The 15,493-nt window shown below is 44.9% G+C and overlaps 1 protein-coding gene across 1 annotated transcript in view; it reads left to right on the forward strand.

Annotated features, from left to right (window-relative positions):
• LOC119382105 (uncharacterized) overlaps positions 1 to 15,493 on the forward strand; it is a 57,267-nt gene that overhangs the window by 19,885 nt on the left and 21,889 nt on the right. Inside the window, exons 5-6 of the mRNA XM_049413011.1 lie at positions 4,191 to 4,393; positions 13,763 to 13,820. Coding sequence (XP_049268968.1) covers positions 4,191 to 4,393; positions 13,763 to 13,820 — 261 coding nt within the window. The remainder of the gene's footprint in view (positions 1 to 4,190; positions 4,394 to 13,762; positions 13,821 to 15,493) is intronic.

Consider the following 15,493-nt stretch of genomic DNA (forward strand, 5'->3'; position numbering starts at 1 on the left):
CTACAATTCGTGACGTCATCATCACGCCACTATGACGTAATGATGACGTCACATGACACGACATAACATGATGGCGTCATCACATGATGTTATCGCTTGGTCAAAGGCGTGCCGATCACGGAGACAGTGCAGAATCAGGAGAGGTGTTGAAAACTTGTCATGTCTCCAATCCTGGAGCAATCCTGGAGGCAGTGCAAAATCATGTTAGGTGCGGAAAGCTTCCTGTGGGTGGCGTGGTAGGATCAATACATCAACTGAGAAGAAAAAAATTACATCATCTCCCACTAAATGGAACCATGTGGGGCTGCGAAGCAGCGCATAGGTCGACTTAAACTTCCGTTCATCACGGGCACCTTGCCCGATGTTAACGTGTCCTTGCAAGTGGAGCACACCATCCATTCACTGTAGTTGCTGTTGATATCGTTCCCCGACGCCATCACGTGATTACTGAGAGAGTGCAAGGGGGAGCGGCCTCAGCGTCTTACCCAGCCCCTTACACAGGCCCGAACGCGCTAGCGCGTGCCAGCACACATGGTTAACGAGAGTGGAAGGGGGAGAGGCCACAGCGTCTTACCCAGCCCCTTACACAGGCCCGAACGCGCTAGCGCGTGCCAGCACACATGGTTCCCGAGACGAATGTCGCCGATGGAATGACGGACACAGCCCCGAGCAAAAGCTGCTTGGCATCTAAAAGAAGATGGCTTTCACCTTCGAGTTGTCCTAGGCGAGTGCATAAGAGACCCTGTGAATTTTTTATTTGTTTAATGACTGCCCTCTTCAGGTACAACTCCTCTCCGGAGTCGATCACGTGACCTCCTACCACTTCTCTCGCGATACTCCTCTCTCCGTCGAGGTTTTGCGGTCACACCTGCAACGCTACCGACACGTTTCAGGCAATGTAAGGTTTCCTTGAAAAGGCTAATGACGTGGTGATGCGTCGACAGCAGCGACGCAAATATAGGCAGCGAAAGGGAGACGATGCACATGTGGGGAATGCGAAGAAACAATATGACTCCAAGGAGGAACATCACAGGCTGCAGTCCCTCACACAGGAGAAGCGAGTACAAAGGCCTCTATAGCAGAAATGCAAATACAGTACTGGTAGTAATATGTCCCCATATGAACCCGGCGGCTCCACGGAGCGTCTTAACCACTCTGATATCCAGGCACGCTAGCACAGCAGCACGTATAATATAGCATAGCAAGGGGGTAGAAAATGGAAGTGAGGCTCAGGAGGACAGGTGTGAGGGTGGAGAGGAGAGAAAGCGGAAGGGGGAGAGTAAAGAATAGCACAGACAGAATGAGAAAAATAGATAGAAGGAACGGCAGAAAGAAAAAGGAGAGAAAGGCAGAGAATCAAAGAAAGAGAAAAAAACAGACAGCGAGAGAAAGAGATTGAAAGATATAGGAAGCGAGAAATATAGAGAGAGAAAGAAAGGAACAGAGAAAAAGAACGATAGAAAGAAATATTTATATATATAGAGTTAGAGAAAGAGAAATAAACAGAGACATAACAGACATGAACTAGAAACAGAGAGAAGATAGAAAAAGCAAGAAAGAGAAAACTTTCAAACTATAAGAAAACAGCGACAGCCAGGACTACTAACGGGCCCATCAGCTCCGCTACCTCTATAGCATTGTGCGTCCAATGCAAGCTACGCAATTTTTTTTTATTTACTGAACTCGAAACAAACATTTGAATAGCTCGAGCGCTCACAAAATCAGAAAACGACCATGTTCTTTTCTGTGCCCACGTAGCTGGTCCCTTGGACGAGTTTGTTAGCCAAGGATAGAGCGACCGATTATAGCTGTTTTTGACACGAAACCGCGCATTCGCTGCTGCGTGCGTGGCACTAATATGTGCACTGCATCAGACTGGAGGGACCCATTTGATTTTCTTAGAGCCGCAGTTGTCATGCTGTAATGAGATCTCGTTATTCAGTAGTGTAATTCATTCGGATACGCGGTTTTGAAAGGTCTTCTGCCAAAAATCAATGCCGTGCAAAGAATGCAAACGGAAGTCTATTGAAGGGACTGTCTACCGTCCTTCATCGCTTTTTAAAGACGATAGTGTTTCTTGGGGAACTTAAACGCAGAAATTTTGATCTGTCTGACTGTCTTTCTGTTTGTCAGTCTGTCACCCGATTCAGCCACCCGGCCAAAGTTTAACCACTCTCTGAATGCCCAGCCATCTTGAACTGGTACGGCCGTTCATACTTGTGAGCATGTCGATCAAAAAGCAAATATTACGCATACTGAGGCGCAACATCAATACGTAAGTATTAGGTGGTGTGTTCCTTTACTAGAAAATAGATAGACAAGTAATTCTAAAGACCCTAATGTTTCTTAGGCTGCGCTGAAAATTCTAGTGTTTTAGATGCGAAGTATCTTATGGCAGAGTTCAAACTGGTGGTGGTGGTGTGCGGCGTGACCACCCTAACTGCGCATGCGCAAGCCCTCTCCACACACCTCCTCACCACTCCCCTCCCCTCTCCCCTTTCCTCCTCTCCACTTCCCATCTCTCCTCCCACTCACCCTCAGAAACGGGGGCTCTACATGCCGAAACGCTGCTTCGCATCGTCTCATGGTGCGCTTTAGGCTGCGCTGAAAATGCGACGCTGTGAGCCAGATGCGGCGGTTCAACATAGAGGAGGAGGACTCGTGTAGTACGGCCGGCACAAGACTATCGTCTCTCGACTACATTTGCAGCGAAGCACGCACATACGCGGCCAATTTTTTGTTTTGTACCACAATAGAAAGCATACCGTCTGAAGTGTCCAACCTTGCAGCGGTTTCTCTGGAAAGTCAGTAGAAATTTTTAAAACAGAATTTTTCGATCTGCGTTCGGTCTTCTTCCTTTGGCGTGAAACATGCTCACAACACTGGTTGGTGGACGCGATGACGATTGTAGTGCCGGTAAAAATTAAAACCGAAAGCACACGTGGTTTCTGTAGGATTAAATTATTTTTGCAGAACACTAATGTAATGAATGTAACAGTCGTTTTCAGCGCGCTAGCGGTTAAATTAAACCTTATTATACGATTACAGAACACTTCTTTTGCTGTAATCGCAGTCTATGCGTTTATTTTAGCACTGCTGCTGCAATCCAAGCCAAGTTGGTTCATCAAAAGGAGACTATAAAGGCACGCCTTCAAAGCGCAGCACATCCTAACAGCAACAATACACTGCGGCACGGTACGACCAGCGCGGAGGGCCGCACGGCATGGCGCATGAGTTGAAGCCGACGACAAAGAAGGCGGCGCCGCAAGCAGCGCCACCGGGCACCTTTTTAGACGCGTGAGGAAAAAAAGGCAAAAAATTACTCTCTGACGCAACCAAGAGCTGCCTGAAGTGCGTAAAATACGATTTTGTGTTATACCTGTTTGTTTTTAAGCAAAATTAGTCTACCCGCGAGGATGTCTTGTCCTACCAGTAGATTGAACCACATCGCCGTTTGGTGACGCTAGCGGTCATTCTTTCACGATTTGCAACATCAAATTAAAAACATAATTCCTTTTTTTGGGGACCAAAGCGTGCTCGTTGCTGCCGATGTGACGAACGATCTTCTCATTTTCACCACAATCAGAAAACTTTTTGTGAGCGGTAGACAGTCCCTTTAACACTGGAAAGAAAGTACGATGTCAGGGTACTCATTCGTGAAACATGCTGGGAAATGAAGGTCATTTATAATCAACGAGGTTTTCAGGTAATGTATGTAGTCATGTAATATTTTAAATTTTTGAGCAAGTTAACGCATCCTGTATTCTTCTTGCACCCGTAAAAAGCCAAGGAAGACTTCATGTTTCTTTGTCTGACAACGAAGCGATCGCCTCGTTCAGTTCTCGATTTTTTGTTCTTACATTCGTAAAGCATGCACAGGGAACACTTCCCAGTTGCTGCGCTATTCCCATTATCAAGCAGCTTAATTTTTAATTGGAACCCAACAGGCAGAGAGTGGAACAATGCATCGGGACCTCAGAATTCTAAGTCGTAAACGTCATCTTGACTACTGTGGCACTGAAAATGCGGAAACAAGAGTGCTTCGGGTGTGTTTATTTCAGAACAAAGTACGATAATAAAAAGCCGAAGTTTCTGATTTCTTGGCAACAGTGAGCGGCGCGAGCGGGAAAGCTAGACGTATTACATATCGCATCCTATGACCACTCTGAAAGCAAACTTTGTTTCGACAGGGCCTTTTCTGCATGGGACACGCTGCCGGCTTCGTGTCAGCAGCTGAATTCGCAAAGCTGGACGAAAAGGAGTACCAAGAGCTACCTGTTCCGGACCCGAAAAACACAGTCCTTGCAGTGGCCTACACGTCAGGCACCACAGGCTTGCCCAAGGGCACTGAGCTGACCCATTACAACTTCGTCGCCTGTGTCTATTCAACGACGTAAGGAGCAAATACAGGTCTTCTTATTGAAACGCCCGTCTGAGTGGTGCTGGGCACATGAATAGTCATGTAGGAAAGCTTGTATTTTACACGACGATATATTCTTTATCTCGATTCATACTATGTCCCGGTCACGGAGACTATGAAATTGAAACTCTTTCCGTAATATCAACAGTGAATGCTCTTGAGAGCAGTCTATGTTGTTAGTAGGACAGTTGAAGGGGAGCTTTTTTTGCAGTCGCAAAATGTGTGGCATGATAAGGTGGAGCTGCTTTATTTCCGACATTTCATTCAACAAACACTACAGAAGAACAACGCGTCTGTGAGGCAACATGTGGCTCTCTGTTACAAGAACACATGCATTACTGCACACTCTACACAGCTGAAGTCTATGGAGCAATGGATGTTGGTAACGACCCTGCTTCATATGTACAATTTTGTTCAAGAAAGCCAATCTTAAGAAAGCGGATTTACCCACCCCCCAGGAATATAGACTGAAGCCATGCAACACATTTGTTAGCAATTAATTGCCCGATAACCACCCATGCTGATAAGGGATAAATTACTGAAGAATAAAGTCCAGTTCATTGTGCAAGCTACGCATTTTTTTATTTACTGAACTCCAAACAAACATTACATGTGTTGCAATGTAACTGGCGTCAGAGTTCCATTGAGCGTATCACGTGCCAAACGACCGAATCTGATGTGACAGAGCTTCTTTGAAGTACAGCACATTCACAGTCGCAGATATGCAATGTCACCTCCTTATTGCATGGGACACCTTGCAATAAGATGGCATATAAAATTTTATTCAACAGCTGCACTTCCGTAATATTACCTACGTTGACTCTCTTTGGCTCAGTGGCTCGTTTCTAAGATGGCTTACTGGACTACTGGTTAGCAGGGTTAGCCAGAATTGTGTTTAGCCGGCATTGGTGCGAACACATACTTGTGTAAACAGCGTACGGGACACAGAAGAAAGATAGCACTACACGGTTGCAAAGTAACAGCGCTGCACATGCCCAAAACGTTTTACGTCTAGGCTTACTCAGGTGTAAGTTGATGTTCTATTATGTAAGCCATCGACAACGCTACGCCGCAAATTCGATAGGTGGCATCCACATACACACAACCAACCAGTTAGAAACGCACACCGCAAAACAGATAAAATGCTTTAAAAATGACGATAATCTTAAAGGAGAACGGAATCGCCGACTTAAAATCGAAAAAGGATCCTGCGATAAAAACGAAAACAACGAAGACGAAGAGACAGGAAAAGCGCTGTACTTACAGAGAAAAGTTTATTGAAGAATGCTCACTTTACTGCACACACAAACAAGCAGTGCATACGTAACTAGCCATCAGAGCCGGGTAAAAGCAATCTTTCAAAAAGTACAGGTATTTAATCAATTTAACGCGATAGCGTTACAGAGCTCGTTCTGCATTAATTCCGCCGTCGGCGTCGGTTTCGGCGGCGTTGGTTTTGAGCAAAAAATCATCATCTTCTCCGTGACCGAAAAATCAAGAAAGCCGCAAATAAAATAAATAATAAAAATGTTGGGTCCGAGTGAGAATCATACCCAGGCCGTCTTCGTGGCAAGCAGATCCTCTACCACATAGTCACGCCTCTGCTTGGAACTTCACTGAAAGTACTTTGATGCTTCACATACATACGCGTCCTGTATACAGGTGTCATGGTACGAGATCTAATATCGCAGTAATATTGCGTGGTACAAGCGTACATTGCTATCGGGCGTCACACCCCGTGAATATCATAAGGACTGCGTGGTTTAAAGCCAGTCACCCACTATAAAAGGCACACACATTACTGCAAGTATTCCCTTAAGTCCACGTAGTGGGTGCATCGCAACTTCGCAAATGTTTCTCGCGCGTAATTGCTCTTGGTTTAAAGCAATGCTACCCTTTACATAAGGCACACACCTTAGTGCGCTAATTCTGTTACACACACGTAGTGGGTTCAATGACACTTCAAAAAAAAAATTACGCGCACAGACATTCGCTCACGCCACAGGGCTCTTAACACGCTTGTGATGGATACTGTGTCGTCTACAAGCGCCAGCCGCACTGCGGTGTCTTCCTCATCGGCGAGTTTTGGAGGCGCATCAGTGTCAAGTGGGGAACGACACCCAGGGCGGCCACGCAAGACGGAGGCAGAGATGGCAGACACCAAAGCTCGGCGTGCTGTGGTTATGCGACCACTCTGTACTTTGTCAATCACATTACATTAATGCAGAATCTGAACTTCTCGAGTAAAAACATAGAAGAAGAAGAACGTGCTAAGTAGTCGAAGTACGCACTAGGGGCAGGATATCGCTATCGCGTTCAACTCTTAAAGGCGAATCTTAAGCGTCCTTACGTTTTTCTTGTAAAAGCTTCCCACAACATTTACTGAGAAGTCAGTAATATTAATATATAATTGTAGGAGTTTTACGTCCCAAAAGCACGATATGACTATGAGGGAAGCTGCAGTGGACGGCTGCGGAAATTTTGAACGTCTGGTGTTCTTTGACATCCACCTAAATCGAAGTACACGGGCCTCGAGCATTTTCGCCTCTATCGAAAATGCGGCCGCCGCCACCGGGATCTGATAGTGCGACCTTCCATGATACTGCCGTTACTGCCTTTATAACAACTTTTAATTAGTGTAGCATTACGTAAAATTTCGCGAATCTCTCGTAGGAAAAAGAAAACGCGGCTATATTTGGAGTGCGAGCGGTCTCTCAGTATTCCTGACAAAGTGTTCGCGTTTTTAAGTAGCACGGAACGTTGCTGTTTTGAATTCTTTCATGGCTCACTATTGTTTGTACTACTTTGGCGTGGCTGAGGAGCCTAAGTTACTCATGCACTGCTGGTCTATGTGTGTGACGAAGTGGCCTTTATTGAACAAACTTTTAGCTAAAAGTCGAGTATCTTGTCCTGTTGGGTTGTTGTTCTTCGCCGCCTTCGTTTTTATCGTTGGTTTCCCTAGTGCATTATAATGAACGAACTCGATCAGCTGGCAACGGTGCAAAAGCATTGATTTATTGCGCATTCATGAAATTCTTGTCCTACAGTAGTGGCGGAGCAACCAACTGCGTTATAAAAGGAAGAAAGGGAAGATAGTGTTCAACAGCACAGGTGCTTATCATTTAGTTAGGGAGTGTCCAAGGACGAACGGAAGGCATTAACCGCTGACCTGAAAAAATCATTTTATGTCAATGATCTGCTATAGGGGCAGACACTTTCAAAGAATCTTTAGACATCTACCAGCGATAGAAAGCAATCATGAGAAATGCCGGCATGAACCTACGTAAGTGGAAAACAAATGAGAAGCAGCTGCAAGAAGTGTTTGATAGAAACGAGGAGCAAAAAAAATCCGGCAGATCTCACGCACTGTGGGAATCGATGTAATGCGAAGCAGCCAGCAAAGAGCTGCATATATCGCTTTGTTTATTTTTGAGCCAAATGAAATCATTCATGCCATGACATCTAGTTCACCATATGTCGCATGTTTGCCATGCGCGCGTGCATGCTCAATGTGGTATATACCATGCCAATGAAACGTATAATCTGGTATATAAACTGCATGACCGGTCATTTATGTTCATCACGCACTCCTGTCATGTTCATACCAATTTTGGTATATATCCACTTATCTAAACGGCCGGAAGCGCACCATAACAGTGTCATGTAAATCATACCGTACATGACATACATAACATAATTCGCATGTTAGGACCTGTCATTTATGTTCGTCATACAGTAACATCGCACAATACCAATTTTGGTGTATATCAAACGAGCGAAATGGCCGCGAGTCCACCATGAGCGTGAGATGTAAATCATGCCATACATGACATGCATGTCATGGTTTTCATGTTACCACCTGTCATTTATGTTCGTCATACATTCGCGTTACGCAATGCCAATTTTGGTCAGGCTATCAAGCTAGCGAAACGGCCGCGATTGGATAATGAGCGTGGCATGTAAATCATGCCGTAAATGATATGCACATCATAATTTTCAAGTTACCACCTGTCATATATGTTTGTCATACACTCACGTTGCGCAATACCAATTTTGGTGCGTATCAAGCGAGCGAAACGGCCGCGAGCGCATCATGAGCGTGGCATGTAAATCATGTCGCACATGACTTGCCTGTCACGATTTTCATGTTACCACCTCTGATTTACGTTTGTCATACAGGCGCGTGGCGCAATACCAATTTTGGCGTATATCAAGCTATAGTGAAACGTCCGCGAATGGACCATGTGCGTGGCATGTAAATCATGATATGCATGTCATGGTTTTCATGTTACCACCTGTTATTCATGTTCTCGATACAGTCACATCGCGCAATACCTATTTTGGTGCATATCAATCTAGCGTAACGGCCGCGAGTGCGTCATGAGCGTGGCATGTAAATTATGTCGTGAATGACACGCGTGTCATGATTTTCATGTCACCACTTCTAATTTGCGTTCGACATACAGTCGCGTCGTGCAATACCAATTTTGGTGTATCAAGCCCGCGAAACGGCCGCGAATGCACCATGAGCGTGGCATGTAAATCATGACATACATGACATGGTTTTCATGTTACCACCTGCTTTTCATGTTCTTCATACAGTCACATCGCGCAATACCAATTTTGGTGTATATCAACCTAGCGAAACGGCCGCGAGTGCGTCATGAGCGTGGCATGAAAATTATGTCGCGCATGACACGCGTGTCATGATTTTCATGTTACCACCTCTAATTTGCGTTCGTCATACAGTCGTGTCGCGTAATACCAATTTTGGTGTATCAAGCCAGCGAAACGGCCGCGAATGCACCATGAGCGTGGCATGTAAAGCATGACATACATGACATGCATGTCATGGTTTTCATGTTACCACCTGTTATTCATGTTCTTCATACAGTCACATCGCGCAATACCAATTTTGGTTTATATAAACCTAGCGAAACGGCCGCGAGTGCGTCATGAGCTTGGCATGTAAATCATGACGTGCATGACACGCGTGTCATGATTTCCATGTTACCACGTGTCAGTTATGTTCGTCATGTCGAAATGTCTCGTCATACCAGTTTTCGTATATATTCATTCATTTAAACGGCCGCGAGCGCCCCGAGACCATATCATGTAAATCATGCCGCACATGACATGCGTGTCATGATTTGCACGTTAGGACCTGTCATTATGTTCGCCATGAACTCTTGTCACGTCATACCAGTTTTGGTATATATGAAATTAACGGAATGGCCGCAAGAGCCCCAAGGCCGTGGAATGTTAATCATGCTGTTCATGACATGCTGGTCATGATTTTCATGTTATGACATAACATTTAGGTTCGTAATACGGTTATGTTATCCCATACCAATTTTGGTATACATTCGATTAACGAAACGGCCAGGAGAGCCCAGAGTCGTAGGCGGCTAGATAGATAGATAGATAGATAGATAGATAGATAGATAGATAGATAGATAGATAGATAGATAGATAGATAGATAGATAGATAGATAGATAGATAGATAGATAGATAGATAGATAGATAGATAGATAGACTCAAACTCGCAGAAGTTCGCTAAGAAATGCTTCGCATTTAATTGATGGGCCACAGAAGACATCTGTTTTAGGCATGCAATAGGACACAACGAACGATCTCTTGGAAGCCTGGCCAAGTTCTCTACTCCAGTACCTGAATCAAGCGAAATGTGACACGAAACGCACCCTACTTAGAACTGCTTCTAGAGTTTTCGATCCCCTTGGCATATTCTCTTCGTTCACGGTGACAGCAAAGCTGTTTAAACGTTTGTGGATTTGCTTTGTCAACCACATGGTTTGATTAAAATTTGAAAATTTAAGTTATTAGGGGTGTAACACTTGCTTCATATTCATTCTACTGATAACACCGAACTCAGAATGTAGTTTGCAGATAGAATGGTCAGATGAAAAACAGGTTAAATGTGACGTGCGCTCGGGAAGCCTTTCGGGATCTTTTCTGTTTATAATTTGCATTGATGAGATCGCAAGCATTGATAACAACGCAAAATTTACAGTTTATGCAGGCGATACGAGGTCATCTTTGTGAGAAACACAAATACAGACTTAGTAACGAGAGCTATTGAGGCTGCAATTGGTATGATCTGTGTTAATGAAAACCACTTAGAATCACCATACTGAAACTAAGGCGGTACTATTTGGTCTTGAATTGACTTGTACAGTGCAAAATACAACTCGGACAGCAAAGCAGCACAGATGGACAGCGCAGGCTCTCAACTAGTGGTTGAGTGCATTCGACGTAAACGCGAACGTGTACACCTTCGCGTTTATGTAGTGACCAAGTTCCCTCTGCCATGCGGCATTACTTATATCTGACGAACTCGAAGGTGCACCAATGTGACATTACGACAGCACGAGAGAAAATACGAAAATAATGACCGATTATCGAACATGGCAGCACATTGCACGCATCATCAGTGCAAGCCACAGTTTAATGATACGGTGATATTATGTAGACACAGCGACATTAACGAAAAGTACGATGGCAGACCCCTCCGTCATGAGAATCGCTATGAGACGAAAGTGAAACGTGTCGTCCCAGAAGTACTTGTTTACGGTGCATTGGTATATGACAGCTTGTACAAAGTCTACTGTTGTTTGGCAGATATAGCACCGCTTTATGTGGACGCACTCACGTTGACGCCTATTGGCACATCTTCGTACCGACCACTAACGCGCATGATCATGATTTAACCTTCGCGGTAGCTGAAGTTCTTTTTCGGTATGGATGGATGCTATGAGCGAGGCTTCAGCTAAAGCTGCCACCTCACGGTGTGTTAAAGCGTTGACGAATATGAAGTTGTATTGGAAACGCACTGAGAGTGTCGTAGCAACGGCGCGTTTCTTTTTTCGAGCCTGGTGGCAAAGATGTCACCACCCCGTTATAAAGGGGACTCTCATAGCATCCATCCATCAATCCAAGAGCACTGTGAAGGAAAGTGCGAAAGATAAAAGGCGCGTTCATGTAGCCTCCGTAATGTGTTTGGTGGTAGCTCAGTGGGCTAAACGCCCGCCAGCCATCGTCGCGGACCGAGAGATTATGGGTACGACTCCCGTTAACGGAACCCTTCTTACAGTTTTTTTTCTTCGCCATCATGATGGCGTTCATTTTGCTGACGTACTTCCGTGCCGGAAATTCGTCATGAAAGTCTTGGTGGACCCCGGCATAAAACAGATTCGGGTTAAAAAGTCATCCTCGAGACCTATTGCAGTAATAAAAACAGTGCGAAGTGCATCAGCTAGCCGTCTATTAAATGCGAAGCATTTCTTAGCGAACCCAAGGCACTTTGGCCGTTTCTATCTATCTATCTATCTATCTATCTATCTATCTATCTATCTATCTATCTATCTATCTAGCCGCCAACGTCTGGGCGGCTAGATAGGTCCTGATCGTCTGCATAGGTTGTAATATACCAAAATTCGCATAGCTGAGGATCAGTGCATGAAGAACATGATTCACTGGTCACGACATGAATAACGCGAAATAGCTGTCGCTTATGTCATGAAACCCTTTCTCTGTCACGTACTCGCATACCAGAGTTCATGTTATGCGGTTATGTGCCACAGGTAATACAGAGTCTCAATGAACACACTAACCGCGAACTTACACAATGACACGCGAGGAAAGTGATAATAAACAGAATTGTTAGGGTTTTACATCCGAAACCAAGATATCATTATGACAGATGCCGTAGTGGAGGGCTCCGGAAATTTTCACCATTGCTGCTGTGTGCTCTAGCCAGTGTTTACCCAGTGCTCACCAGTGTTCTTTAACGTGCACCGACCTTACACAGTACACATGCCTTTATCATTTCGCCTCCATCGAAATGCAACCGCCGCGGCCGGGATCGAACCCGCGACCTTCGGTTCAGCAGCCCAGCACCGTAACCGCTGCACCACTGCGGCGGACGCACAGAGAGTGATGGAGTTGAAGACAGAACACTCAAAAACCGGGGTCATTGCCTCCTTCAGTTACTCTGCCAAGGGGACCATGCCCCTCATCATTACCGTTGACTTCCACATTGATTGATCAAAACCCAACAACACCTGCTTCTTACACTGCATGAAAGACGGCTTGGATGGGGACAGGGCATCAATAGGCCTCGCTGTCACATCCAGGACAGGAGGCATCATAGATCATTTCATCGTAAGAGGCATCCACGATTTCCACCAGCTGTACTATACCTTGCACTTCACTACACTTAGCCCCTCGTAGCCGCGATCACGAAAGCATTCCATAACAAGTCCTGTCCAGCTGCTGGTGCTCACTGATCACGGTGAGGGTAACCTTGTTTATCAACTGTCTAGAACCCCTTCCACCCATGCACAAGAGTTCGTGAAACGTATGTGCGTTGTCCGTCATAACGGACAAATACAAGCATAACAACTGTAACTACTGCAATTGTGACTGTAACGTACATGCAGTGCGCCTGCGCGTGCCACTCGGCTGTGTATATATCTAGAGAATTTTTTCTGAATAAAGCTTAGCTGAGAGAAGCGCCAATCCTGTGGATCTGTGTTCCTTCTTTGCCCTGTTCGAATTCGTGCTATCCAGTATAGAATAATATAAGCACCACATATCAGCTTACCGCGTCTGGTGTTGGGAACACCCATGTTGCTGTTGGCATCGTTACGCAACTGTAAACAACTGGTTTTATAATACATACGCCACTCTTCAACACATGAGTGTGCGTGTACCACTACCACATTTCTCTAGCGCCATTGCGTAACGTTTCGCTCAAAGTGAAAAATTATGCCACAGTCACCATCCCGCCCACGCTTCGCATAACATCGATTCCCACGGTACGTGGGATCTGCCGCATTTTTTTTCTTAACGAATTCCTCAAAGTCATGCAAATATACAGATTGCGGCAACATTTGTGTTCTCTCTTTCTGTTTGTTAATGAAATCACGTTCGTGTTTTTATGGTGCGCAATAAGCTAACTAAAGGGTCAGCGTTGTGCGTTTGTGCTTTTTTGCTGTCTGAGTTATTTTGCGCCGTACAAATCAATTCAAGATCAATCAATATCAACTAGCTCGGCTATCAGTTCAGGTATTGTTTACACTGCGTAGTAACACTGCTGAGATGGCGCGAATTCGCCTAGATGGCGTGTAAATATAGATTGTACCATTAATGAAGGAATTGCAAATTCACTTTAGAGAGCACATGTCTTGTGTTGAACACGTCATCGATAGGATAAGCAAACTCTCTGAAAGCTTAGTATTCTAAGTAAATTTTCAAAGATTGGCCTATACATCTATCAACGTGCTTCCTTATAACGCATGCTTTTTATCACTGAAAAACAGGTTGCGCTTTCATGGAACAGGAGGAGGGGGAGGAGGAAGGAGACGGAAGGACAGGGGGGTTAGCCAGTTCTTAGAATGACTGGCTAACCTGTACTGGGGTACAGGTTAGCCAGTCATTCCAGTAGTATGAAGAGCAAGGCAACAAAATCGTGTACGTTAATGTTTCCATAAAATATTTCAATCATCAAGAAATTTTTTGAAGCGCACAAGAGAGATTTTCTGCAGGCCCCCAGTTGGCCATGGACGTAGTATTTTCTTTGGAATTAATTATCCTCTATCTAAAAGCCACAAACTTGCTCGTAATATCTTTCGCTGTGAATGATATTTTTTGCACTCAAGGACTTCTTACATTTCTTATGCTTACGGAACAAAATGGAAATTGCGTGTACAGAGGGCATATTCCCGCGTTTTCCGTGAGCGATTTCTGCGCTTTTAAAACAGCCTTCAAAGTACTTCTTATGCTGGCCTCACGATACGGCTCACGGGTTTCACACAAGGCTTGGCTGGGCTGCTTGATAGTAGCAGGAATTAATAGGTAGATCACCGCTGTTCCATTTTCTCGGGGTTGCCTGGAAAGCCATCCAGTTTTCGCCTGCAGTTTGCGCTTTTGCACAGTTCGCCTGCAATTTGCGCTTTCCCTGACAACGTTCCTACGCGGTAACAATAGGTAGGGAGTATGTAGCGATAGGAAACAATTGGCTTCGATGTTTTCAGGTGCGACTTGCTGTTTGACATGCGAACTTAGGCGATTGTATGGTGAAGTGCACGCTAAATAAATGGAGAAAAAAGTAATCAATGTTGAGGAATATGTTCACTACCTCCGACATGGTAGATGAAAAACACAGTTGCTGCCATTGTCACATCCATTTATATCACTTTTCTATAATTATGTTGAGCCTAGTCAGGCACCGGAGACGTGATGAGTACTCACATGTCGGCATGAACAAACAAATTATTTAGTCATACCGTACATCACTCTCTGCAATCTATCCATGAAGGGGCAGCGAAATGCCGCATTAAATGATCCAAAGGGAGTATTCTAGAGCTACAAGAATAATAAGCTGATGCGACAAATTTCGGAAGGCGTACTGATGCAGCGTTGCAGCATCTAGGGCGCGACACAAGAGAAGGCTGCGGTGAAAGCGGACGAAGGCAAGCGCTCACATCCAACAAATTTAAGCCAACAGCATCGCACTCATATAAAGTCTATTTTCCGCTGCGGTGCAAGGGTGCGGTCATGTTTGATCACGTGATCGGGACTGGCAATACCACACAAGCTGGTTGCAGTAGCATGTAAGCAAGTCCCTTGGTTGTGCAGCAAAACAAATTTCTATATGTAATTGTCTAAATGTCGGCGAGGTGGAGACAATTGTGTTTGTTTGACACGCACTACGCCCCAGCGATGCCTGATATGTCTATTCTAGATCAAATTTATGTCGTGTGCCTTTAAACCTTGTGTCAGTAACCGGCAGTAACTGAATTTACAAATCAACATGGCAACACCATGCAGACGCGACTACCTTCTTCGATTCGAAGTCGCGCTTGCTATTTTGTCAATGTCCTGACGACAATATATAAATGGCGAAATCGGCTATCATTTTGTGTCATCTCACGCAGAGAACAAAAGCATCAGGTACATTTTGTCTTCATTATTGAGATGAGCTGTTTGTTTTGCCACGCTTGCGAAGCCTTGTCCCCGAGGATTCGAGAGCAGATCTTGGAAAGAGGGCA

The sequence above is a fragment of the Rhipicephalus sanguineus genome, chromosome 2 (assembly GCF_013339695.2).
Source record: "Rhipicephalus sanguineus isolate Rsan-2018 chromosome 2, BIME_Rsan_1.4, whole genome shotgun sequence".
NCBI lineage: Eukaryota > Metazoa > Arthropoda > Arachnida > Ixodida > Ixodidae > Rhipicephalus > Rhipicephalus sanguineus.